This window comes from Canis lupus, chromosome 4, assembly GCF_011100685.1.
Source record: "Canis lupus familiaris isolate Mischka breed German Shepherd chromosome 4, alternate assembly UU_Cfam_GSD_1.0, whole genome shotgun sequence".
Lineage (NCBI taxonomy): Eukaryota > Metazoa > Chordata > Mammalia > Carnivora > Canidae > Canis > Canis lupus.
In genome coordinates this window covers 76,019,975-76,045,687 of record NC_049225.1, presented here as the reverse complement: position 1 = coordinate 76,045,687, position 25,713 = coordinate 76,019,975, and the positions used below count along the sequence as shown (strand labels likewise).

The 25,713-nt window shown below is 38.0% G+C and overlaps 1 protein-coding gene across 3 annotated transcripts in view; it reads right to left on the bottom strand.

The window, feature by feature from the left end:
• Positions 1 to 4,108: 4,108 nt before the first annotated feature.
• Positions 4,109 to 25,713, bottom strand: part of ZFR (zinc finger RNA binding protein) — an 87,071-nt gene continuing 65,466 nt past the window's right edge. For 2 of the 3 annotated variants that reach the window (XM_038535400.1, XM_038535401.1), the window contains 3 exons: positions 10,748 to 10,859; positions 10,327 to 10,424; positions 4,109 to 5,647 (listed from right to left, as the gene is read on the bottom strand). In XM_038535400.1, coding sequence (XP_038391328.1) covers positions 5,468 to 5,647; positions 10,327 to 10,424; positions 10,748 to 10,859 — 390 coding nt within the window. In that variant the 3' untranslated portion in view covers positions 4,109 to 5,467. Of the gene's footprint in view, positions 5,648 to 10,326; positions 10,425 to 10,747; positions 10,860 to 25,713 lie in introns of those variants that run through there. The other variant, XR_005358622.1, reaches the window with a different exon arrangement.

The window sequence follows — 25,713 nt, the reverse complement described above, 5'->3', positions numbered from 1 at the left end:
CAATTCCAGCTCACTAAAATTAGTTGTAATTGGTAATGTAGGTTTGAACTCCCCTCCAAACCCCTACCCTATGCATTAACTTTTTAACTTTTTTAAAAAACTTTTTAATACATTATAAAGCACACTAAATTGCACTGAAATGCAGTGCACTCATTTTAATCAGTTCATAGCAAAGCTGGATGTAAATGACAACACCCCAGAATTTTTCTCATCAGGAACCTGTCGTACTGTATTATCCTCTATTTCTTTAATATAACATTGATCCAAGCCCTAGGTATGTGCTCTTTTCTCTATTTCTGAACTCGTAACAGTGATTAAGATAACGGAGATCAACTTTTCATATATATATTTTTAAAGATTTTATTTATTCATGAGAAAGAGAGAGGCAGAGACACAGGCAGAGGGAGAAGCAGGCTCCATGCAGGGAGCCTGACGTGGGTGGGACTCGATCCCAGGTCTCCAGGATCACGGCCTGGGCTGAAGATGGTGCTAAACCTCTGAGCCACCCGGGCTGCCTGACTTTTCATACTTTGATACAACAGATTGCTTTTTAAGGAAGCATTCACATTGTTACTCAACTAATTAAATAGTCCTTTCCAAACTGAAGACCCTATTTCTCTAGTACCAGGTATTACTTGGGACTATATTAAGAGGTGAATATAGTAGTTTGTATTTAATATACCAGCTTCAGTATTTCTCAAAAATATTATTCAAGTTTTAAGTTGGTGACTGTTTTCTACTTCCACATTTTATTTTACATGTATTATTACACTAAAGATAAAGGAAGACTAAAATTAACAAGACTACAGTTAAGTAAAATTGCTTAGGGAGGGAGGGTGCCTGGGTGGCTCAGGCGACTAAACATCCAGCATCAGGGTGCCTGCTCAGTGGGGAGCCTGCTTCTCCTCCTCCCTGTTCCTGCTGTCTCTCAAAATCTTTAAAAAATAAAATTAATTAGGGAATGAGGATATTATGATTTGCTAAATACCCCATATAACTTACTGGTATGTATATTGTGTGACTGATAATACAGTTATGCAGGGTGCCTGGCTGGCTCAGCCAGTAGAGAATGAGACTCTTGATCTCAGGGTCATGAGTTCAAAGCTGCATGCTGGGCACAGAGCTTACTTTAAAAAAGAAATATATGTAAAAATAATAGTTTTTGGATTCTAGAGGACGTGATGGTCACTGCTATAAAGCATGTTTATTCAACGTACCACTCACATCAGAACCACCTATATTTTTTTTTTTTTTTTTTTTTTTTTTAGAACCACCTATATTTAAAGAAAAAAAAAATCTAATTGGAATGACCTATAGTACTTGTTAAGATTGCAACTTCCCAAGGCACCTGGGTGGCTCAGTCAGTTGGTGTCCAACTCTTGGTTTTGGCTCAGGTTGAAATCTCAGGGTCATGGTTTCGAGTCCCATGTTGGGCTCTGCGTTTGGTGGAGTCTACTAGAGATTCTCTCTCTCCCTCCCTTCTACCTGCACACTCTTATTTTTTTTTTTTTTTAATTTTTATTTACTTATGATAGTCACACAGAGAGAGAGAGAGGCAGAGACACAGGCAGAAAGAGAAACAGGCTCCATGCACCGGGAGCCCGATGTGGGATTCGATCCCGGGTCTCCAGGATCGCGCCCTGGGCCAAAGGCAGGCGCCAAACCGCTGCGCCACCCAGGGATCCCCTACCTGCACACTCTTAATAAATAAAATCTAAAAAAACCCAGCCACCCCCCCCCCCCCAAAAAAAATTTTCCTATGTGCACTGATATGGAACAATCTCCCGAACTCCATGATATTAAATGAAAGAAAGGCAGGTACAAAATATACACAGTACACAGCCTTTTGCAAAAGAGCAACACGGTGTGCACTTTCATGCTATGTGGAAGGACATACAATGGATTAACACTGACTCCTGGGAAGGGGCAGTGTAAGAGGCAGAATACATTTTATGCCATATACTTTTTTTTTTTAAAGATTTTATTTATTTATTCATGAGAGATACAGAGAAAGGTAGACATAGGTAGAAGGCTCCCTCCTGGGAGCCCAATGTGGGGACTCAACCCCAGGACCCTGGGATCACCCCCTGAGCTGAAGGCAGATCCACTGAGCCACCCAGACATCCCTACCATATACTTCTTTACACCTTTAAAATTTTAAACGTGTACAAACCACCTATTCAGATATTCTTAGGCTTATTCTGGCCCTTCTCAATCTTTGGAATTAGGTTTTAAAAATCTTAACTTTTATAATGTTGCCCAGACAACTTTCATGGAACTAATTTGAGACCAATGCTATGAACATTATCTATGATACTTTAAAACTTGCCCTTTATTTGAAAAATCTTTTTTTTAAAGATTTTTATTTATTTATTAATGAGAGACACAGAGAGAGAGAGAGGCAGAGACACAGGCAGAGGGAGAAGCAGGCTCCATTCAAGGCGCCCGACATGGGACTCAATCCGGGGCCTCCAGGACCACACCCTGGGCTGAAGGCGGCGCTGAACCGCTGAGCCACCCAGGCTGCCGTTATTTGAAAAATCTTAAAAATTAAATAGCTCTGTCAGATTCAGTATAAAAAGTAGTGGAGCCATTAACACAACTGTTTATAACTACAATTCATAACATATATTGACAACATAACCACACAAGACAAATTGAGCTTTTTTTTTAAAGCAGGAAAAAATTTGAAATTCTCTTGACTTTAAAAAACCAGAATTCCTTTGCCGTACTGTTCATGCAATTCTGCATTTTTAATTTTAACTGAAGAAAATAGTGGTGAAGAAAAAGAAAATACTAATTTGAAGTGTATTATATAATTGGGAGTGGATGAGAGGAATCAATTTGCTTTATTTGGGCATTATCATTAAATTACTATACCTTAAGAACAGGGAAAGCCAGCCTGAGATGCAGATAATAACTGATAATTAGTTGCCAAAATAACTGGTTCAAGAATATATTGGTAGGACGATGCTGAATACTTCTCTTAACTAGAGTTTATAGTTTTCTTAAAAAAAAAAAAAAAAAAAAATCAAATAAGGGCTCCCTGGTGGCGCAGTTGGTTAAGCATCTACTGGTTTTGGCTCAGGTTGTGATCTCCGGATTGCGGGACCAAGCCCCCCACACTCAGTGCAGAGTCCGCTAGTAATTCTCTCAGCCCTTCACCCTCTCATGAGCTCATTCTTTCTCAAATAAATCTTTAAAAAAAAAAAAAATAAAGTCAAAGCAGAAGATACTAATGAATACAAGTTATTTCACATAAAATGGTTAATGTGGGTCTAGCCACAACTATGAAAATAATTAAATCATGCAAAAAACTAGTATGGAAACAATTATTTTCATAAAAAATATAAATAGCATCAACTGTGTATCTATATGAAGACACCCAAAACAAATGTAAAAATTTTAAACCAGGCTGAAAACATGTTTAGAACATAACTGTAAGATGAAGGGAGCAGCCTGGAAAGTGATGAAAATGAATTTTGAAACTTGACTCAATTTCAATCCTGTCACATAAGTTGATTTGTGATCTTGTTAGTTAGCCACTCTGGGCTTCAATTTTCTCTTCTGAAAAATAAGAAATATAGTAACTATCACTTATTGCTTAAATGGGAAAACATGAAATAACCTAGCATGGTATGCCATTGGTGCACGTTAGTTCTTGCCTTCTCTAAGACAACAGTGAGAAACAAAATCAGAAAATTTTACTGGGCAAAACTAATTTTTCAAGAGAGTAAAATGAGACCTAGAAATATTAAACAAAAACCAGGGGGTGTGGGTGCGAGTGAAGAAGGCTTGGCCGTGTTACATAGCTAGTATAGGACAAGATTGGGAGAAAAGCCCGTCTCCTGTTCTAGTTCTCCAGTGGTACAGTTACCTGGTCTAGTTGTAAGGGTATAGGGAGAGATTCTAACTTCAGAAAGACACTGAGCCAACATACTACTAAATTATAAATTCTTCTGGAAAATTATGTGCTCAGGCAATAACTATTTGTCAGGAATGACAAGATATAAGTACCCAATAAATTTGAATATGGTTTTACCAAAGCATAAGTCATTTCAAAGCAAAAGTAGTTTATGAATTAATTCTAACATATAATACATTTAAGTCATTATGTGAATTTAAGTTTTTATTTGTGTATTTCACTGTAGTGCTGTGACAACAAAATGACATCTGTGTACCAGAGCATACATACATCAACAGTAAGATGTAACTTTTCATTACACCACTGCTAGAATATTTAGCTTTTCGTAGGACACATAAGCATGTAAGATGGCCACACCAAATAATTTTCTGTTTTTTTTTCCCTTAGATAACCTTAATTTTTTTTTTATCAGTAATACTTTATCAACCTCACTGTTAAGAGAACTGTAAATTATCTGGGTGATGGGGTGTGAGGGAAGGGGGGAGGAATCATTCAACTGTGTTATACTGTAATAGTTTGCTACAGTAATCTCACACACACCAATAAGGAACTGTCATCATAATTAAGGGCTAGTTACTGTTGTTAGTTGCACAATGATAAAGTTCTTTTGAAAATATTGGTTAGCCCACTTATATATGAAAAATGCCCTTTCCACTTATGCAGAAGAAAAAAATATTCAGAAAGTTATTTTTGGCCTTGCTATGTCAAAAAGTCAACTGTACAAAGATCTACGTGTCAAACCTAAAATTATAATTTTAAAAGTCTATTAAAAACAAAAATGTCATGCATTTTTATTATCAATTATGCAGAGGCTTTAAAACTGTTGCAAGACCATATAGTATATATTAGCTTTTATACTGCTAATGCACAACTAACAGCAAACTTGATTAGATTAACAGAAATCTGTCTTAATTACACCTTTATATATCACACTAGAGACAAATGCCACAAGATCTGCAGAAACATTCAGTTCTGAGCACTTAAATGGCAGGATAACTTTTTGTGTTGTAATCCATCACATACAGAGTAACAAAACAAAAGGAAAAAATTCTGCAGTTTCACGTTACAAAAAAACGTACTGCTGTAAAATATTAAGAAGGGGAGTAAAGGATATCATCTATAACACAAAGTAACAACTAGTGTCAAAGAGCAAACAAAACTCCTAAATAAAAATATCAAAATACACATAGCAACTGAAGCACAAATACTGCATTAAATACAGTAAAGATTTAATAAGACTAGTTAATAAAAGACACAAAAATAGGAGGAGCTAGGGCAACCAGTAAATAAAACCAAAATAATGGGGAAAACATGTGAAGCATTGTTTTTCCCCTAGTTGGAGCACAATTTTTTTGGGTGTCTTTCCATTCATATAATACCTAACACTGTACATTAAGATATTAATGTCACAGAAAAACTTGGTTCTTCCATGAAATTCTTTAAATTCTTGATAAATTTTTCAAAGTAGACATTATTATGAATGAAAAACAACCAACAAATGGGCACCTGTTGTTTTTAACACTGCAGATTTACAGGAACTTTTTAAAAGTTATCATAATCTTTTTTGTCTTTTTTCCCCTCAGCTTCAAATCCATCAACTCCATCGCTATCCCTTCTTCGTTTCCTGTTGTTGTGGATGTTAAAACGTTGGCTCATTTGGGGTAATGGATCCATGCCTAGAACTTTGTGTATCTGGCGGAATGCAAGGAGTCTCAATGCAAACTGCAACAAAAAGGACCAGAATTCAGAGTTAATTTTAAAAACCAAAATATTATTAACTAGGTTTATATTTCCATATAACAATATAAAAAAGCATGTTTAGTGAAATAAACACCTCGAATAATATTAAGTTTCACAACTGAAATATTCTGTATGTTCTAATATTTATACTTTCGGGCTTTTCTGTATGTATGCTGTTTTGCTTTTTAAACAGAAGTTAAGGGGTTCCTGGGTGGCTCAGTCAGTTAAGTGTCTGACCCTACCTAGGTTTTGGCTCAGGTCATGATCTCAGGGTCATGAGACTGAATCAAAAGTTGGGCTTGGTGCTGGGAGTGGAGCCTGAACATTCTCTCCCACTCCTTCTGCCCCTCCCTAACCTGCTCATATGCACTTGCATTCTCTCTCTCTCAAAAAAATTAATGAAAAAAAAGATGTAAGTTAAAAAATAAATCTCTAAAAAATGTAATTTTTACTACACGGTCATGTATGCGCAGGAATGTATTAGGCATCAATATTAGAAAATTTCAAGACATAATCTATCTTCAAATTTCTGGGAATATATACCCCTTAAATTAATTCAAAATATAGTCATTTAATTATATGGCAAATTTCACAATATGGTTATAATTTTCAATGTAAATGTTTAGATTATTTTTTGAGATAATATAATTAACATATCCTAGGAGTCACCTCTTAAAGTGTACAATTCAGTGTTTTTTAGTATACTTACAAAGTTGTTCAACCATAACTATCTCTAATTTCAGAACATTTTCATATCCCCCCGACCCCAAAACCCCATGACCCAATGTTAGTTATTCCTCAACCCCTCCAGCCTTAGTGACAACACTAATCTACTTTTCTATTTCTATGAGATTTGCACACTGTGGACATTTCATATAATATATGGCTTTCTGTGCTGGCTTCTTTTACTTAATGTAAGATTTTTAAGGTTGATCCATGTTGTAGCATGTATCAGTACTTCATTCCTTTCGATGGCCAAATAATATTCCACTGTGCAGATTATTCCCTATTTGTTTATTCATTCATTCATTCACCAACTGATGGGCACTTGAGATGTCTCCACTTTTTAGCAGTTATGCATAATGCTGCTACAAACATTCCTGTACAAGTTTTTTTATGGACACATTTTCAGTTCTTTTGGGTATTTAGCTAAGAATCAAACTGTTATCCAAAGTGGGTGCTATTGAGACAATTTTTAAAAATTTTATCTATTTATTTGAGAGAGAGAGAGAGCGAGCACAGGTGGGGAAGAGAGGGAGAAGCAGGCTCCTCACTGAGCAGGGAGCCAGATATAGGGCTTGATCCCAGGACCCTGAGATCATGACCTGAGCCTAAGGCAGAGAGGCTTAATAGACTGAGCCACCCAGGCACCTCAATTATTGTTTTTTGAAAGCGAGCAAGCAAGAGCAAGAGCACATGTGGGGCATGGGGAGGTAAGGTGGGGAAGCAGGAGGGACAGAGGGCGAGGGAGAGAGCGAATCTTAAACAGCTCCATGCTCAGTACAGAGCGCAAATGCAGGGCTCAATCTCATACCATGAATCCATGACCTGAGCAGAAATCAAGAGTGAGATGCTTAACTGACTGAGCCACCTGGGTGCCCCAAGACTATTTTTAATACCTATTTATTTTCTTCAGTGGAGATTCAGTTGTTGGTTATAATTATCTGTGTGAGAATTTACTATTCTAGAACTTTCCCTGATTATATGATTCCAATTCCTTAGGACTTTGCCTCATATATTGCCTTTTGAAATCCTGAAAGTCCCCAAATCATCTATGTTAAGGACTGATATAATATACTATTTAGTCTGTAATTCTGGATTTTTGCCAGTACTGGGTGCTTTTCTACCTCATTTAAGCTATAAGGCTGTTAACTTTCTGAAGAACTAGGAATATTTATCATAATAGAATACTAATTCTTTATTGAGAGACTATAAAAGATAAACAGAATGTTTTCTTCTGTATTCACAGAAAATACCCAAAGATATCTGGCATACAATAATGAATATTAGTAGGTTTCTACTGCAGGGATACTACTGCTAATCATCAGCCTATTCAAATACTAGGAGCTTCTAAATACAGGAATACTCCAGTAAGTAAAATTAAGCATCTGAGATTAGAGTGAGCATCCTATAGCCTCTTGTTATGCATGTGGCTTGTATGTATTTCTGACATTAACGAGAGAATTCTGCCACATAGTTGGCAATTATTAGCAGCAAACAAAATTTGAGGATACTGGAATTATTCCCAAAGACATCTTGGAATTTTAAAATAACATTGAGGAAGATTTAAGGTTCACTTTACAATTTCTTTTGAGGGGTGAGGGTTAATACCTCTGGCAAGGGATCTGAATAAATGACCAAGGCTGTATCTCGCAGAAGCAACTTGAAAAGATCACTGAAGAGTAAGACTACAGAAACATTCAAAAATAAAGATAAGCATGGGGGAGGGGGATAGACTTAGAAACAAAAGAAGGAAGAAAATTATTAACATGGGTGCTACAGGTCACCAAGAAATAAACTGAAACCAAAACGGGTACAATTCCTAGAGCTTACTCAGATTTTACCAGTTACATATGCACTCCTGTGTGTTTAGCTCTAATGCAATCTTACCATATGTGTAGCCTTGCACAGCCACATCACAATTAAGATATTAAACTGTACCATCACCACAGGATTCCCTTTATAGCCACTATCAACTATCCTTACTCCCATCCCTAACTCCTAGGAACTACTGCTGTTCTCCATCTCCGTAATTATGTTATTTCGTGAATATTACATAAATGGAATAATGCAGTTAACTCCTTCACTTTCTTTTTTTAACTTCTTCACTTGTATTTCTTATTTATTTAGGAAGACTTTATTCATGGAAGACACAGAGAGAGGCAGAGACATAGGCAGAGTTCTGGAGAAGCAGGCTCCCCGAGGGGAACCTGATTCCTTCACTTTTAATCACTTTTTTTTTTTTATTAAAAGATTTTATCTATTTATTCATGAGAGACACAGACAGAGGCAGAGGCACAGGCAGAGGGAGAAGTAGGCTCCTTGCAGGGAGACCGATGTGGGACCCATCACAGGACTCCGGGATCTCACCCTGAGCCAAAGGCAGACGCTCAAAAATCACTTTTAACAAAGACATTTGTTACTACCTCCTAAACCCAGACCACTTTCTTCACAGTCACATTAAAAAACAAAAAACTGGGCAGCCCGGGTGGGTAAGTGGTTTAGCGCAGCCTTCAGCCCAGGGTGTGATCCTGGAGACCCTGGATAGAGTCCCACGTCAGGCTTCCTGTATGGAGTCTGCTTCTCCCTCTGCCTGTGTCTCTGCCCCTCTCTCTATGAATAAATAAAATCTTAAAAAAAATATTTTTTTTTTACTTTAATCTTGACATCTCCCAAATTCCAAATTATTGCTGCCAGATGAGGTAACAAATCAAGAACTTAAATCCAAAAATTAATGTCTTAGAATGAAATTACTACTGTTCATAACTAGCTGCCTTTTCTCCCCTTAGTACATTTTTGGAATAAAAAAGGAAAGCTATAGTAATTTTAGACTTTTTTTCCTTCCTTCATTAGATTCACGTATTTTTTCTTTTCTATAAATCTTTTCCCAATAAAATTATTAACTGATAGTGATAATAGCTAACATTTATTAGTAAGATCCTTCCCATATATCAGATATTGTTAATACACTTATATACATTAACTCATTTAATTCTCCCAATAATCCTGCCTGACAGGATATACTACTTTTATCCCTGTTTTATGTATCAGATGGCACAGTTAGTATTTAAACCCAGGGAGTCTTCACTCTAGAGCTCACACTCCCTCACACACAAAGATTTATTTAATTGAGAGAGAAAACTTACATGTAAGTAGGCATGGGGTGGAGGGGGCGGGGGGACACACAGGATGCAGAGGGAGAGAAATCAAACACACTCCACGATGAGTGCAAGAGCCCAACATGGGGCTGGATCCCACAACCCATGAGATCATGATCTGAGCCAAAACCATTAGTTGGACACTTAACTCACTGAGCCACTAAGCCACTCCAAGCCCACACTTTTAATTAACTACACTAGACAGCCTTTACAGTGGCAAGAGAGGCTAAATTAACAATAATTACCATAAACCACACAGCATTTCATTTACGACCAGAGTCTATGTAAACAGTTCCTATACTGATCATGATATACCCAGATTTAAGAAGACACTGAAAATTCAACTGTATTTTTATATAATACACTTAAACATAAGCATTACAGTTAGAGTAATACAATTTAACTTTTTTTTTTTTTTTTTAAAGATTTTATTCATTTATTCATGATAGTCACACAGAGAGAGAGAGAGGCAGAGACACAGGCAGAGGGAGAAGCAGGCTCCATGAAGGGAGCCCGACATGGGATTCGATCCCGGGTCTCCAGGATCACGCCCTGGGCCAAAGGCAGGCGCCAAACCGCTGCGCCACCCAGGGATCCCTACAATTTAACTTTATATTAGTGATTTAATTTAACTTTAAATTATATCACCTCCAAGGGCTAACTTACTAAAGAACAGAAATAAATATTACACAGCGACTTCTTCTAAAGGACAATTATAAAACACCAAAACCTTAAGGGCAATGACCCAACAACAAAGCTTTGGGATTAGGAACACACTGCTACCTGTGCACTGGATGTGATGTCTTCACGCTGTTGGTCAGTCATTGTTGCCAAGGTATCAAATGGATCCTTCTCACAAGGATCCAGAAGTCCAGGACTACCTATAAGCAATCAACATAGGGAGAAAAACACATTAGCAATATCCATTTGATTCTTTTTTTTTTTTATTTTTATTTTTTTAATTTATGATAGTCACACACAGAGAGAGAGAGGCAGAGACACAGGCAGAGGGAGAAGCAGGCTCCATGCACCGGGAGCCCGATGTGGGACTCGATCCAGGGTCTCCAGGATCACACCCTGGGCAAAGGCAGGCGCCAAGCCAAACCGCTGCGCCACCCAGGGATCCCAGCAATATCCATTTGAAAAGAAAGAGTTCTTATTCAACTATTAAACACACAAACATTACAAATGAAGCAAAACTTACCTTTAAGAATAATCCCTGAAGAAATGCACTCAAAAACTCTTCTCAGTGCATCTCCAGGGCTCTGAGGACTAGAAGCACTACTGATTGCTTTCTCTACTAGTAACTCCATAGCCTACAAACAAAAATATAAAAAAATGTGTTTAACAGCTTATAGACTAAAAAAAAAAAAAAAAAAAAAAAAAACCACTCATTTTCAAATACCAGAATGACAAATTATTTAAAAGTTGTCATTAAAATTTTTATTTTATTTCTTAAAGATTATTTATTTGACAAAGAGAGAGAACACATGTGCGAGCGCACACAAGCAGGAGTGGCCAAGGGAGAGGGAGAAGTAGGTTTCCCACTGGGCAAGGAATCTGATGTGGGGCTCAATCAGGACCCTGGGATCATGACCCAAATTAAAGACAGATGCTTAACTGACCGGGCCACCCAGGTGCTCTGCCATTAAACCAGAAAATAAATCACATACAAAACAATCAAAATGAAAAAATAAAACAAGTAATGAAAACAAAACTCATGAGGCAATATATATATATATATATATATATATATATATATATATATATATTTAAAGATTTAATTTATTTATTCATCAGAGAGAGAGAGAGAGAGAGAGAGAGAGAGAGAGAGAGAGAGGCAGAGACACAGGCAGGAGAAGGAGGCTCCATGCAGGGAGCCCGATGTGGGACTCGATCCTGGGACTCCAGGATTAGGCAGGCCCTGGGCCGAAGGCAGATGCTCACTGCTGAGCCACCCAGGCGTCCTACTTTCATTTAGATAGATAGATAGATAAATAGATTGATTTATAATATTTTATTTATTTATTTATTCATGAGAGAGAGAGAGAGAGAGAGAGAGAGAGAGAGAGAGAGACACGCAGAGAGGCAGCGAGGCAGAGGGAGAAGCAGGCTCCATGCAGGGAGCCCGATATGAGACAATCCCGGGTCTCCAGGATCAGCCCTGGGCCGAAGGCAGGTGCTAAACTGCTGAGCCACCTGAGCCACCCGGGCAGCCCTCATTTAGATTTTAAAACTTGAGTTATAATTCACATAATTACCATCACATAAGATCCATCTTTTAGTGTACAATACAGTGGTTTTTAGTATACTTACAAAGTTGTTCAACCATAATCACTATCTAATTACATAATATTCTCATCATCCCCAAAGAAATTCCATATCCCTAGCAATAATAATTCATCCTCCTTTTCCTCCAACCCCTGGCAACCACTAAACCACTTTCTATTTCTACAGATTTGCCTATTCGGGACATTTCATACAAATAAAACCATATAAAAAGTGGCTTTTGCATTTGGTTTCCTACACCTAGCATAATGTTTAGGTTCACCCACGTCGTAGCTTTTACTGAAATTTTAAATATGACCATCAATATAACACTCAAAGAAACTGAATAGATTGGAACTGTAATAAAACCCTTAAAAAGATAATGAAGCTGAAAATACCTTAGTAAGAATCCATTTTTAGTTGTGTACCTATGAAGCTTATGGATATAATCTGAGGTAAAAACCATATCCACCTATTTGCCCCAAGGCCATCACACAAATCTGTTAAATAGGAATGACTCTAAAAGGTTTAGACATGTAGAGACTGCAGTTCCAAACAAATTAGGAATAAATTATAAGTGACATAAATTTAAAGAGACAGTACACATTAACAACTACAAAACATGACAGCTAGGGGCACGTGGGTGGCTCAGTGGTTGATCGTTTGCCTTTGGCTCAGGCTGTGATCCTGGAGTCCTGGGATCAAGCCCTGAATCAGGTTCCCCGCAGGGGGCCTGCTTCTCTCTCTGCCTATGTCTCTGCCTCTCTCTCGCTCATGAATAAATAAATAAGATCTTAAAAAAACAAAACAACAAAAAAGCAGACAGCTAGCAGCATGAGATTGAAAACAAAAAATGAAAGTGAATGTATAATGATAAATGCAAATCACAACGAAAAAAATTAAGATAGTTCAGTTTACTCAGTAGAAGGATGCAGGGAAATGTTCAAGACTTTTTTTAAAAAAGGGTTTTCACTTAAGAAACTTTTAGTATTTTAAGGAATCAGCTTCAGTTACTCAGACAACTCTATGACTGTATAATGAATATTTCTCCCTTTATAGACAAACCAAGTATTATTTTAAGATGTCAGACTGTGAAATCCTTACGAATAAGATCAGGGTCATTTATTTTGAACTCTTGTGCCTAGCATAAGGGGCCAATATATAGGAAAGACTAATATGTCTAGGAAACAAAATACTTTTGAAAATAATACTGCTCACAAGGGAAATTAAGGATAATAATTATCAAAATTAATGCTGTGCTTAAAATACAAAATACAGGGCAGCCCGGATGGCTTAGCGGTTTAGTGCCGCCTTCAGCCCAGGGTGTGATCCTGGAGACCTGGGATCAAGTCCTACATCAGGCTCCCTGCATGGAGCCTGCTTCTCCCTCTGCCTGTGTCTCTGCCTGTCTCTGTTGTCTCTCATGAATAAATAAAATCTTAAAAAAAAAATACAATTTAAAAAAAAAAAAATTTATTTATGATAGTCACACACACGGGATCGCGCCCTGGGCCAAAGGCAGGCGCCAAACCGCTGTGCCACCCAGGGATCCCCATAAATACAAATTGAGCCATAAAATATGCAACTTTCATAAATAGAGTTGACCCTTGCTTGAATAACATGGGTTTGACCTGTATGGGTCCACTTACATGTGGATTTTTTTCAATAAGTGTTACCAGAGAATTTTTTGGATGCCTATGACAACTTGAAAAGACAGATGAGGGCAGCCCGGGTGGCTCAGCAGTTTAGCGCCGCCTTCAACCCAGGGTCTGATCCTGGAGACCCGGGACTGAGTCCCACGTCAGGCTCCCGGCATGGAGCCTGCTTCTCCCCCTGCCTGTGTCTCTACCCCCACCCCTGTGTCTCTCATGAATGAATAAATAAAATCTTAAAAAAAAAAAAAAAAAAAGACAGATGAACCATGTAGCCTTGAAATATCAAAAGAATTTAAGAAAAAGGTATTACTATAATACAGGATACAGAGGTACCTGGGTAGCTCAGTTGGCTAAGCATCCAAATCCTGATTTTGGTTCAGGAAATATCTCAGGGTTGTGAGATAGAGCCACATGTTGATTGGGCTCTGTGGTGGGCAAGGAAACTACTTAAAATTCTCTCTCCCTCTGCCTACCCCTCCCCGTCTTTTAGGAGGAAAAAAAGAATACAGGATATAATACATATTAACATACAAATGTGTTAATTGTGTAATTGTTGGCAAGGCTTCCAGTAAGAGTGGGCTATTAAGTAGTTAACTTTTGGGGGGAGTCAAAAGTTATTCATGAATTTTGAACTGTGTGGGGGTTGGTGCTCCTAACCCCTGCATTATTCAAGGGTCAACTGAATCTCAAACTTTTAATAAGTACTTTTAGAGAATGTTAAGAGGAAAATAAGTATTATAGCTGATTGTTTAATGATATGTGAAGATATGTTCCAAGTAATTCAAAGCTTTATCAAAATCTAACTGATCTTATAAAAAAAAAAGAAATGAGAATTCATGATTTATACTTGCATATAAAGGTAGAAACTAAAAACCAAGGAAGAAATAAATTATTGAAAACCAAAAGTCAGTATGTATACACCCACAATAAAACTAAGTCCACTATCTGCCTTCTGAGATCATTTGCTATGAAGTGAGCATTAAAAAAAAATTTTTTTTAAAGATTTTATTTATTTATTTATTCACGATAGACAGACACACAGAGAGAGAGAGGCAGAGACACACCAGAGGAAGAAGCAGGCTCCAAGCAGGATCGACGTGGGACTCGATCCTGGGTCTCTAGGATCAGGCCCTGGGCTGAAGGCGGCCCTAAACCGCTGAGCCACTCGGGCTGCCCCAAAATATTAATTTTCTACAGAATACAGTTGTTTGCTAAGTAAGCAGATTATCTACAGTTAGGAAAGCAACCCAAGTAGAGTACACGTGGCTTATAAACTCTGAAATATATGTATTCAAGTAAAAGGACAACATCAAAGATGAACACAATTGAATTAGAGAAATAATATTTAGACTATAAGGATCTTGGTACCTTAAGTTATTTAGAGAGAAAAGCTCTCCATATTAAATTTTTTGAAATCTAGGGTTTTAATATTTACTTTATTTATTTTTAAAGATTTTATTTATTCATTCATGAGAGACACAGAGAGAGAGACAGAGACACAGGCAGAGGAAGAAGCAGGCTCCATCAGGGAGCCTGATGTGGGACTCGATCCTGGGACTCCAGGATCACGCCCCAGGCCGAAGGCAGGTGCTGAACCACTGAGCCACCGAAGGATCCCCTAATATTTACTTTAAAAACCACTCATGGGTTCCTTTCTGGCACTTAGGATTTTTTTTCTCTTTAAGATTTTATTTATTTATTCATGAGACACAGAGAGACCAAGACAGAGACATAGGCAGAGGGAGTGAGAAGCAGGTTCCATGCAAGGAGTCTGATGTGGGACTCGACCCCAGGACTCTGCAATCATGCCCTAATCCAGAGGCAGATGCTCAACCACTGAGCCACATAGGTGTCCCTGGCAATTAGGATGTTGATGTGAGGACATGGTGGGCCCTCTGGTGTAAAATTCCAGATTTCCCTGGGTCTTCTGATAGGAGCCATCGTCAACTGCTGGTAACACACAACCAAAAATTTATATTATCCTCTCTATGAAGGGGACCAAGGGATGACCGAACAGACTTCCTGCCATTGGTTTGAGTGCCATGGTGATGGCTACAGTGAAGAAAGACAAGCCAGAGCTCAGAAAAGAAGATATAGGGCAGCCCCCGTGGCACAGCGGTTTGGCGCTGCCTGCAGCCTGGAGACCCAGGATCAAGTCCCACGTCCTGGAGACCCAGGATCAACTCCACGTCGGGCTCCCTGTATGGAGCCTGCTTCTCCCTCTGCCTGTGTCTCTGCCCTCCTCTCTCTGTCTGTCTCTATAAATAAATAAATAAAATCTTTAAAAAAAAAAAAAAAAAAAAGAAGATACATCCAGCAGTGGTAATTCAATAATTAGTCATACAGGAGAGGGGCACCTGGGTGGTTCAGTGGTTGAGCATCTGCCTTTGGTTCAGGTTGTGATCCCATGTCCCAGGACAGAGTCTCACATGAGGCTCCCCACAGGATGCCTGCTTCTCCCTCTGCCTATGTCTCTGCCTCTCTGTGTCTCTCATGAATAAATAAAATCCTAAATATAAAAAGTCATACAGGAGAAAAGATGGTGAGTTTCTCTATTCTGAAGATAATGCAAGGGTCATAGTACACAATAAAGGCAAAATGAAAGGTTCTGGTATCACAGGAGCAGCTGCAAAAGAGTGTGCATACTTGTGGCCCAGAATTTCATTCAGTGCTGGCAGGATTGCATAATTCTTTGGTGTATTTGTTTTAAAAAATTGTTCTTAAATATTTGCACCCTCCCTACCTCACTACTTATGAATTCTATTTTCCTTCCCACCTCTAGTAGCAGTAGTAATGCTTACTATGTAGCAAGTACCATGCTAAACACTTTAAATGCACGACTTCATTTAATTCTGGTAACAAGATGCTATTACACCCCAATTTTAAAAAAAACATTTTATTTATTCATGAGACACACACACAGAGAGAGAGAGAGGCAGAGACACAGGCAGAGGTTGAAGCAGGCTCCATGCAGGGAGCCCAATGTGGGACTCAATCCTGGGACTCCAGATCACGCCCTGGGCTGAAGGCAGGCGCTAAACCACTGAATCACCCAGGGATCCCTATACCCCAATCTTAAAGATTGGAGGGGAGGTGGACAACTTAAAAGAGGTCAAGTAACTTGTCCAAGGTTACCAACTAAAATGTCAAGAAATCAGGCTGGGGGCAGCCCGGGTGGCTCAGAGGTTTAGCACCACCTTCAGCCCAGGGTGTGATCCTGGAGTCCCAGGATCGAGTCCCATGTCAGGCTCTCTGCATGAAGCCTGCTTCTCTCTATGCCTGTGTCTCTGCGCCTCTCTCTCTCTCTCTGTGTGTCTCTCATGAATAAATGAATAAGATCTTTAAAAAAAAAAAAAAAACTACTGGGGGTTCCCTGGGTGGCTCAGCGGTTTGGTGCCTGCCTTTGGCCCAGGGCGTGATCCTGGGGTTCCGGGATCGAGTCCCCCATGGGGCTCCCTGCATGGAGCCTGCTTCTCCCTCTGCCTGTGTCTCTGTCTTTCTCTGTGTCTATCATGAATAAATAAATAAAATATTAAAAAAAAAAAAAAAAAAAAAGAAATCAGGCTGGGGTTTGAACTCAGGTCTGATTTTTAAAACGTTTTATTTATTTATTTTTTAAAGATTTATTATTTATTAATGAGAGCCACAGAAAGAGGCAGAGACACAGGCAGAGGGAGAATCCTGGGGTCCTGGGACTGAGCCCTGTGTCAGGCTCTCTGCTCCGAAGGGTCTGCTTCTCCCTCTCCCTCTGCCCCAGCTTGTGATAATAGATAAAAACTTAAAAAAAATAAAAAGCACAAAAAATATTTAACACTAGGAAGTTTTTTTAAAGATTTTTAAAAAAAGATTTATTTATTTATTTATTCAGAGAGAGCGAAAGAGTGGCAGAGACACAGGCAGAGAGAGCAGAGACACAGGCAGAGAGAGAAGCAGGCTCCATGCAGGGAGCCCGACGTGGGACTCGATCCCGGGTCCGCAGGATCACACCCCGGGCTGCAGGCGGTGCCAAACCGCTGCGCCACCGGGGCTGCCCCAACACTAGGAAGTTTGATTAAATAATAGAAATAATAGTACTTATTCTCTTCATTATAGCTAATACTAAGTACTTATTATATAACACTTAGCACTGGTCTAAGTTCTCACATTAACCAATCACCTTTTGGGGATAAACAGGACTATTATTATTTTTTTTTTTTTAAAGATTTTATTTATTTATTTATGAGAGATACAGAGAGAGAGGCAGAGACATAGGCAGAGAGAAAAGCAGGCTCCCTGTGGGGAGCCCCATGCGGGACTCGATCCCAGGACCCTGGGATCACAACCTGAGCCAAAGGCAGAGACACTCAACCACTGAGCCACCCAGGTGCACATTATTCTCATTTTACAGATGAAGATGTTTGTATTAATAATATTTTATGAATACCATTACAACAAGCAACTGTATACACAAAAACCATTTCTATATTCCTGTTGACATAGGTTAATATTGGTACATGCATGACATACTTCCATTCCTAAATCCATGTGTAGGATGTTCTATTTTTGTATTATATTTATATATAAATATTTATGCATAGCACCTTATTTCATACTCAACAATTCTTGGTAAAAAGTGTCACCATCTTGTGGGAAAAAGATTCAGAGGTACATGTACTTTTAAGCAGACGTTTTCTGTTGGGGGTAGCTCAGTGTTACACTATTGTTTTTAAGCTAAAGTGAGTGAAATGATATACTTCAGGTATAATTTGTGGATTCTTTTCAAGGTAAGACAATAGTTGTTAGTTCTGAATGCCAGTGTCTAATCATTTAAAAACTCTTCACTGGTACTAAAAGCAACAGACAGGGCACCCCTGGCTGGCTCAGTCAGTAGAGCACACAACCCTTCATTCTCAGCATCTTGAGTTTGAGCCCCATGTTGGGGTACACAGATTATTACCACCAACAAAAAAAAGTGACAGATGGGAACTCCTTTACTACAAGCCACCATTAAAATCCAAAATACTTATATTCTTGAAAACAAAAAACCCCAACAAAATACACAGGAATACTGAATCACATTATTTCAACAGCTATTTGAGCACAGGGTAGAATTATGGCAGTTCTCTCAGATACTTCTTTAAAAACTGCCCTTTTACATTTGACAGATCATTCTTTTTTTAAAAAGTGAGGTAAAATTCACATAACATAAAATTAAGTACTTTAAGGTGAATAATTCAGTGGCATTCACTATATTCATTATGTTGTGCAACGACCACCTCTATCTAATTCAAAACACTGCCCTAATTCCAGAGTAAAACCCCTTAACTCATTAGGTAATTTCTCCCATTCCCTCTTTCCCCCAAGCCTCTGGCAATCCACCAATTTGCATTCTGTATGTACGAATTTGTTTATTCTGGATATTTCACACAAGTGTAATCCTATAATGACCTTTTGTGCCTAGCTTTCTTTACTTAATTAAGGTTTTGGAGGTTCATCCATGTTGTGACAGATCATTCTTCTTTGTAAAATTTTCCTCACCCTCATCTATACTGTTCAGAAATAAAACATAATAGGGCAGCCCCAGTGGCGCAGTGGTTTAGCGCCGCCTGCAGCCCGGGGTGTGATCCTGGAGACCCGGGATTGAGTCCCGCGTTGGGCTCCTTGCATGGTGCCTGCTTCTCCCTCTCTGCCTGTGTCTCTGCCTCTCTCTGTAGCTGTGTCTCTATGAATAAATAAAAAATCTTTAAAAGAAAAAAAAAGAAATAAAACAATAAACATTAAAGAAATTAAGTATATGCCCTTTGTAAATTATAGCAGGCATACCATTCCAAAGGAGGTTTAGATACTACATAGCAATTCTGGTGTCAGACCAATCTGACAAGAAATCTACCTGCATTTTTTTACTCAAAGGAAATAATCTGAATGCTAAATAAAACTGAAGATAATAAAGTTCATAAGACTCTCACATTTCTTTTATGAAAATCAAGAAACATTACTTTCTGCTTAATGTGACAGTATAAAGCCAAATTTCATGGTCTCTTGTCCCAACACAGGATCAAGAAAGATGTTACAACACACCTAAAGCAAAAATGTAACCGTTTCAACCAACTGGAGGAAATGGTCAGTGAAAGAACCTTTCCAAGGAATTGAGTGCCTTGAGCAACTCTCCATGCACCTCCTAACCTGGTTCTCCAGAGAGAGATGGGGGTAGAGTTGGCAGCTGAGTGAAACAAATCCAAAAATTTTTAGCAATAACCTCCCAACTAAGAGAGGTAGATAGAATAACTTATATTGAAGGCAGTCCCAGAAATTTTCCTAAATGTAAAAACCCCTTCTACATTCCCTTCCATTTTACCAGAGAAACGAAAAGAACAGAATTCACCATCCTAATAAAGATTTGTAGAAGAGAGAAAGAAAGAACAAAAGAGTCCTCATTATTCACATCTAATTATCTCTAAATAGACATCTGGCTAACATGTAGGTAAAAGAAAAATAAGTAAGGTAAAATATGCCAAAGGAGGAAGTGGTAGGGAAAATATATTATCACGGAGGACTGTGAACTCTCCACACAAATGTCCCAAAGTGGCTTCACAAATTCAAACACTGTTGGCTCAGGAAAACAGAAGTTGTTCCTAAAAGTGGATGGTGAATAGGAAAAAAGGTAGCAGATTCTGCATAGGCAAAGGCTCTAGGTGGCCACTCTGGGTTTGAAAACCAAAGCCTGAAGGTATGCCAATGGAATCTACCGCACAGAGTAGCATAGCACATTCAATCAAGATGTAGGGAGCACAGCCTATAGCTGCAACAAGGCTAGATACAGCAAATCCATACATTTTTTCTAATAAACAATACTCAAAGCAGAGCTCACAAAGGAAGAAAAAGGAGAGGAATTTAAAAAGGCATGGATTGGGCAGCCCGGGTGGCTCAGCGGTTTAGCGCCACCTTCAGCCTAGGGCCTGATCCTGGAGACCCAGGATTGAGTCCTGTATGGAGCCTGCTTCTCCCTCTGCCTATGTCTCTGTCCCCCCACCCCTGTGTCTCTCATGAATAAATAAACTCTTAGAAAAAAAAAATAGAGATGAAAAATCTAGAATTCTCTATGGACTTTGAGTGATAATGATATGTGATCTAGGTTCACTGCTTGTAACAAATGTACCTCTCTAGTGAGGAATGTTGATGGGAGGGTGTGCATGTGAGAGAGCAGAAGATCCAAAAATTTCTCTAAAAAATAATGTCTATTAAAAAAATAAATTAAAAAATCTGTTCTGGGGATGCCTGGGTGGCTCAGGAGTTGAGCATCTGCCTTCAGCTCAGGGAGTGATCCTGAAGTCCCAGGGTCGAGTCCCACATCGAGCTCTTTGCATGGAGCCTGATTCTCCCTCTGCCTATGTCTCTCATGAATCAATAAATAAAATCTTTAAAAATAAATAAAAAATAAAATGAAAAAAAAAACTGTTCTGGAAGGATTTATTTTTTTTAGATTTGTATTTATTTATTCATGAGAGACACAAAGAGAGAGAAGCAGAGACACAGGCAGAGGGAGAAGCAGGCTCCATGGAGGGAGCTTGATGTGGGATTCGATCGATCTCGGGTCTCCAGGATCACACCCCGGGCCCAAGGCGGCGCTAAACTGCTCAGCCACCCGGGCTGTCCTGGAAGGATCTTAATTTAAGCTAATAAAGATATAATCAAACTGCTAATATTCTGAGATATAAGAGAACTTGAAAAAAAAAAAACAACAAAAATTAAAAACTCAGAGCAGAGATGAAAAGGAAGATTACAGAGCTAATAAAGCCCAACGAAATGTAAAATAACATTAGTAGAGAATAAATGAATTATAAATAGCAAAGACAACTAGGACATAGCTGAAAACCAAATTACTGCCAAAGAGACACACAGGGGACATGAGAGAAAGGGAACAGGATTTAAAACAATTGCAGGGGTGCCAGGGTGGTACAGTCAGTGGCCAACTCTTGGTTTTGATCTTTAGGGTCTGAGATAAAGCCCCGTGTTGGGCTCCACACTCGGTGGGGAAACTGCTTAAAAGTCTCTCTCCCTCTCCCCTTTCTCCTACCCTGTACCTTCTTTCTAAAATCAATGAATAAATCTTAAAAATAAATCAATAAATCAATACAATTACAAAGATAAAAAAATTTGCAGGACAAAGGGAATCCAACATAAGGATAACTGGTGTCCCTAAAATAGAGAATCCTATTAATCAGACATAACGGAAGACTGTTTTTTCCCCTAACTGAAAGAAAAATCAGATCTGCAGGACAAAAGGACACAGTGTTTCAGTAAAATGCTGCTACTGAACAAGATTCCAAGACATATTTTGGTTAAAGTTAATGATATGCAAAAATAAAGACTTCTTTCAATGGCCTGTTAAAAAAAAGGCAGGGACATAAAACTAGGCTGAACTTATACTTACCAGTACAAAATGCTGTAAGATAGTGGAGTGAAACTAAACATGGAGAGGGGAAAAAACTGTGATCTAACAATGTATTTCTTATGAAAGCAATGACAGTTGGCAGAGCTTCTCAAACATGACAGAAATTCAAAAAACTTAAGCACTGATAAAAACTATTCAACGATAAAAAACAATCAGGAAATGAAAAGGGAAAGCCCCAGTGGTTGGCTCTGAACCATTTAAATATAGAACATTAAACAATCTTAGAGAATATGAATATAGAAGGTAAATATAGTTATTTTTACACTTTTAAGGTTTAAAAAGCATAAATGGCCCTGTTTTCTAAGAGGAATCAGCATATATTAAGATAAGCTAATCAAGAAGCAGGTTTAAATATATTAAAAGAGGGACGCCTGGGTGGCTCAGTGGTTGAGTGTCTGCCTTTGGCCCAGGGCGTGATCCTGAGTCATGGGATCGAGTCCCACATCAGGTTCCCTGCATGGAGCCTGCTTCTCCCTCTGCCTATGTCTCTGCCTCTCTCTCTCTCTGTCTCTTTAAAAAATCTTTAAAAAAATTTAAAAAAATATATATTGAAAGAAATAAATGGCACAAAAGAAAGTTAAACAAGAAATCCAAAGGATGGGGAAAAGGAAGAAGTAATCGTTTTCTCAGCTTTTATGGGTGAGACGTTGATAGATATTATCTAAAACTAAAACTGTTAATTGATGAATGAGAACATCATATGAAACTATAAAGGCAACAATTAATTGTCACAAGGAAAAAATATTCACACATAAAATGAACAAGAAAAGGAAAGAGTAAGAATTAAGGTTAAGCACAGAAGAAAACAAAGGAAACACGAATATACTCATATAAGACAACTGCTCATGAAAAGAAAGCTAGAGTTTCAATATTAATCAATGGACAAAGCTTATTAACTCATGTCAGAAAAATGAGGGACCCTTTATAATGGTAAAGCATTCAAATTCACAATGATGACCTGACTGTATTAAGTGTTTTATGTCCAAAATTATCACTGCAACAAAACAAAGAACAAATTATAGGAAACAGAACAGAAATGGAAACAACAGAATTAGTAGATTTTAATGCATTTTCCTTAATCCATGGGTCAATGAAGTAGACAAAAAATATGTGAGGAAAAAATATGGAAGATATGAACAAAATGATTAAGCTGAACTAAGAGGTGTATGTTGTGTATTATACCTTGAGAACACCTCTTTAAGGTGCCCACAGGAAAAAAATAAAATGCCCAAAGATTATAAAAACTGTACAGATCAGACTACAAAGAGAAACTTTAATTGTATTATAAACAGAATACATTTATCAGATTACAGTGTGTTAAAAACTAGAAATTATTTACAAAAACAAGAGCAACTCTGCTTTGATTCACAAAGAATTTAAAAATTCCCTCAAGGGGGCCTGGGTGGCTCAGTCAGTTAAGCTTCTGACTCTGGATCTTGGCTCAGGTCATGTTCTCAAGGTCATGGGATCTAGCCCTGCCTTGGGCTCTGTGCTCAGCAGGGAGGTCTGTTTGAGATTCTCTCTCCCTCTCCCTCCACATCCAGTTCTGCGCACGTGTGCTTTCTTTCTTTCTCTCTCTAAAATTAATTAATTAATTTAACCCCCTCCCTGCCCCAAACCAAAAAACAAGACTGTACTTGTCTTGATGAGCACTGAGTGAGGTATGGAATTGTTATATCACTATATTGGAATTAAAATAAAGAACAAAAAAAAAAAAAAAAAAAAGAACGAATGAAACAAGTATCCAACTCAAAAATTTTGTGAAAGAATAAACTTCAAGGAAAACAGAAAATTAGAGATGAAATTAGAATTAAATAGGAAAATGGTAGATCTGGCAGATAAATCCAAGGAGTTGATTCTTTGGGGAAAGGAAAAAATAATATGAAAAGGAAACCAAACCTACTGCCTAAGATAATACTGGGAGCATTTTAAAATGTCAAAATACTGACATTCTGGTGTGTTTTAAACAATCAAAAACAAACAAACAAAAACCAAAACCAAAACCAAAAAACAGTGTTAAACTATGTACATGATTTTAAAGATCAGCCACCAGCTTAATTTTCCCTCCTCAACTTACTTATCATTACCCCACCATGGTTCTATGCTCCTCTAATTCCTTCACCTTTCCCTCTCTTTTCCACTCAATTAATAAAGCTTTGCACCCTCAAAGGGGTGTCTGAAGTTCATGGTCTTCCTCTGATAAAGAAGAAAAATGAAGTTGTAGGGCAAGGGCTCTGTAGCAATGAACCTCCAGATTCCAAGAATGGCTTAGAAAGAATGGCATGAGAATCCATTCTCTTAAGTATTGTCTTGGACTTAGTATAATAGAAACAGCCTCAAGGGCATGTAGGTGTAGAGAACTAAAGCTGAAGGAAGCAGAAAGTAGAATGATGATATACAATGCATATATTTTTATACATTAAAAAAATCTGAAGTTAGATAATGCTTGATACATTTTTTATATTAAAATATATTAAAATTTTAGTGAATTCTGACCACATATAAATAATGAAACACCTTTTTATCATTCTTCTCCTATATGGCAACTCCTACTACTGTTGGCTAGTATAATCCATCAAACTAAGAATTAAAAACAAACAAAAATAATAAAGATGCTGCAAGTACTAAAAAAAACCCTGAGAGGACACCTCGATGGCTCAGCTGGTTAAACGTTGGTTCAGGTCATCTCAGGGTCATAGGATCAAGCCTCGTCCTGGGAAAAGGGGGAAGTCTGCTTCAGATTCTCCCTCTTCCTCTACCCTTCCCCTAGCTCATGTGCTCTCTATAAATAAATCTTAACCACCTACCCAAAATAAAACAAGCAAAATTCAAAACAACGTAAAACTCTGAGAGAGCAAAATTCTATCATATAAAATTCTGAAAATTGGTCAATTTTCTTAGGATAATAGAAGCTGCTGAAATTAAAGAGAAATAAAAATTAGACTACTTAATCACAACAGAAAAAAATGAGAAAATGCTACTCCTTTTATTAATAAAGATTGGGAAATAATGTCATCAAATGACAATAGTACTCTGATCCTACTAAAAGTATTTCAGGGGATCCCTGGGTGGCGCAGCGGTTTGGCGCCTGCCTTTGGCCTAGGGCGTGATCCTGGAGACCTGGGATCAAATCCCACATCAGGCTCCCGGTGCATGGAGCCTGCTTCTCCCTCTGCCTGTGTCTCTGCCTCTTTCTCTCTCTCTCTCTGTGTGACTATCATAAATAAATAAATTAAAAAAAAAAAAAAGAAGAAATCTAAAAAAAAAAAAAAAAAAAAGTATTTCAGAATTTAGATAAACAACAAAAGCTTTCACACTGTTTTTTTTTTTTTTTTTTTTTTCACACTGTTTTTAGAGCTAGTGAATTATTGATCTAAATATCTGAAATAGAGGACAAAAATAAACTACAATATTTTATGCCACCAAGAAAATTCCTAAATAGACCATCAGTAAACAGAACTTAGTGTTCATTAGTATTATTCTCATATGTATGAGAATCACCTTTGGAATGCAAAGGTAGCTTAAGATGAGGAAATCTATTTGTATAATAAACAATATCAAACAGATTGAAAGGAAAAAAAACTATATATTCAGGTCAATAAATCTTGAAAGATTACCTGATAAAGTTCAATTTCCATTCCTGATTCATATTTTTTTAGCCTTAAAAAATTTTTTTTAAAGATTTTCTTTGACAGAGAGCATAAACAAGTGCAAGCTGGAGGAGTGGCAGAGTGAGAGGGAGAAGCAGGCTCCCTCCTGAGCTGGGAGTCTGATGTGGGACTTGATTCCAGGACCCTGGGATCATGACCTGAGAAG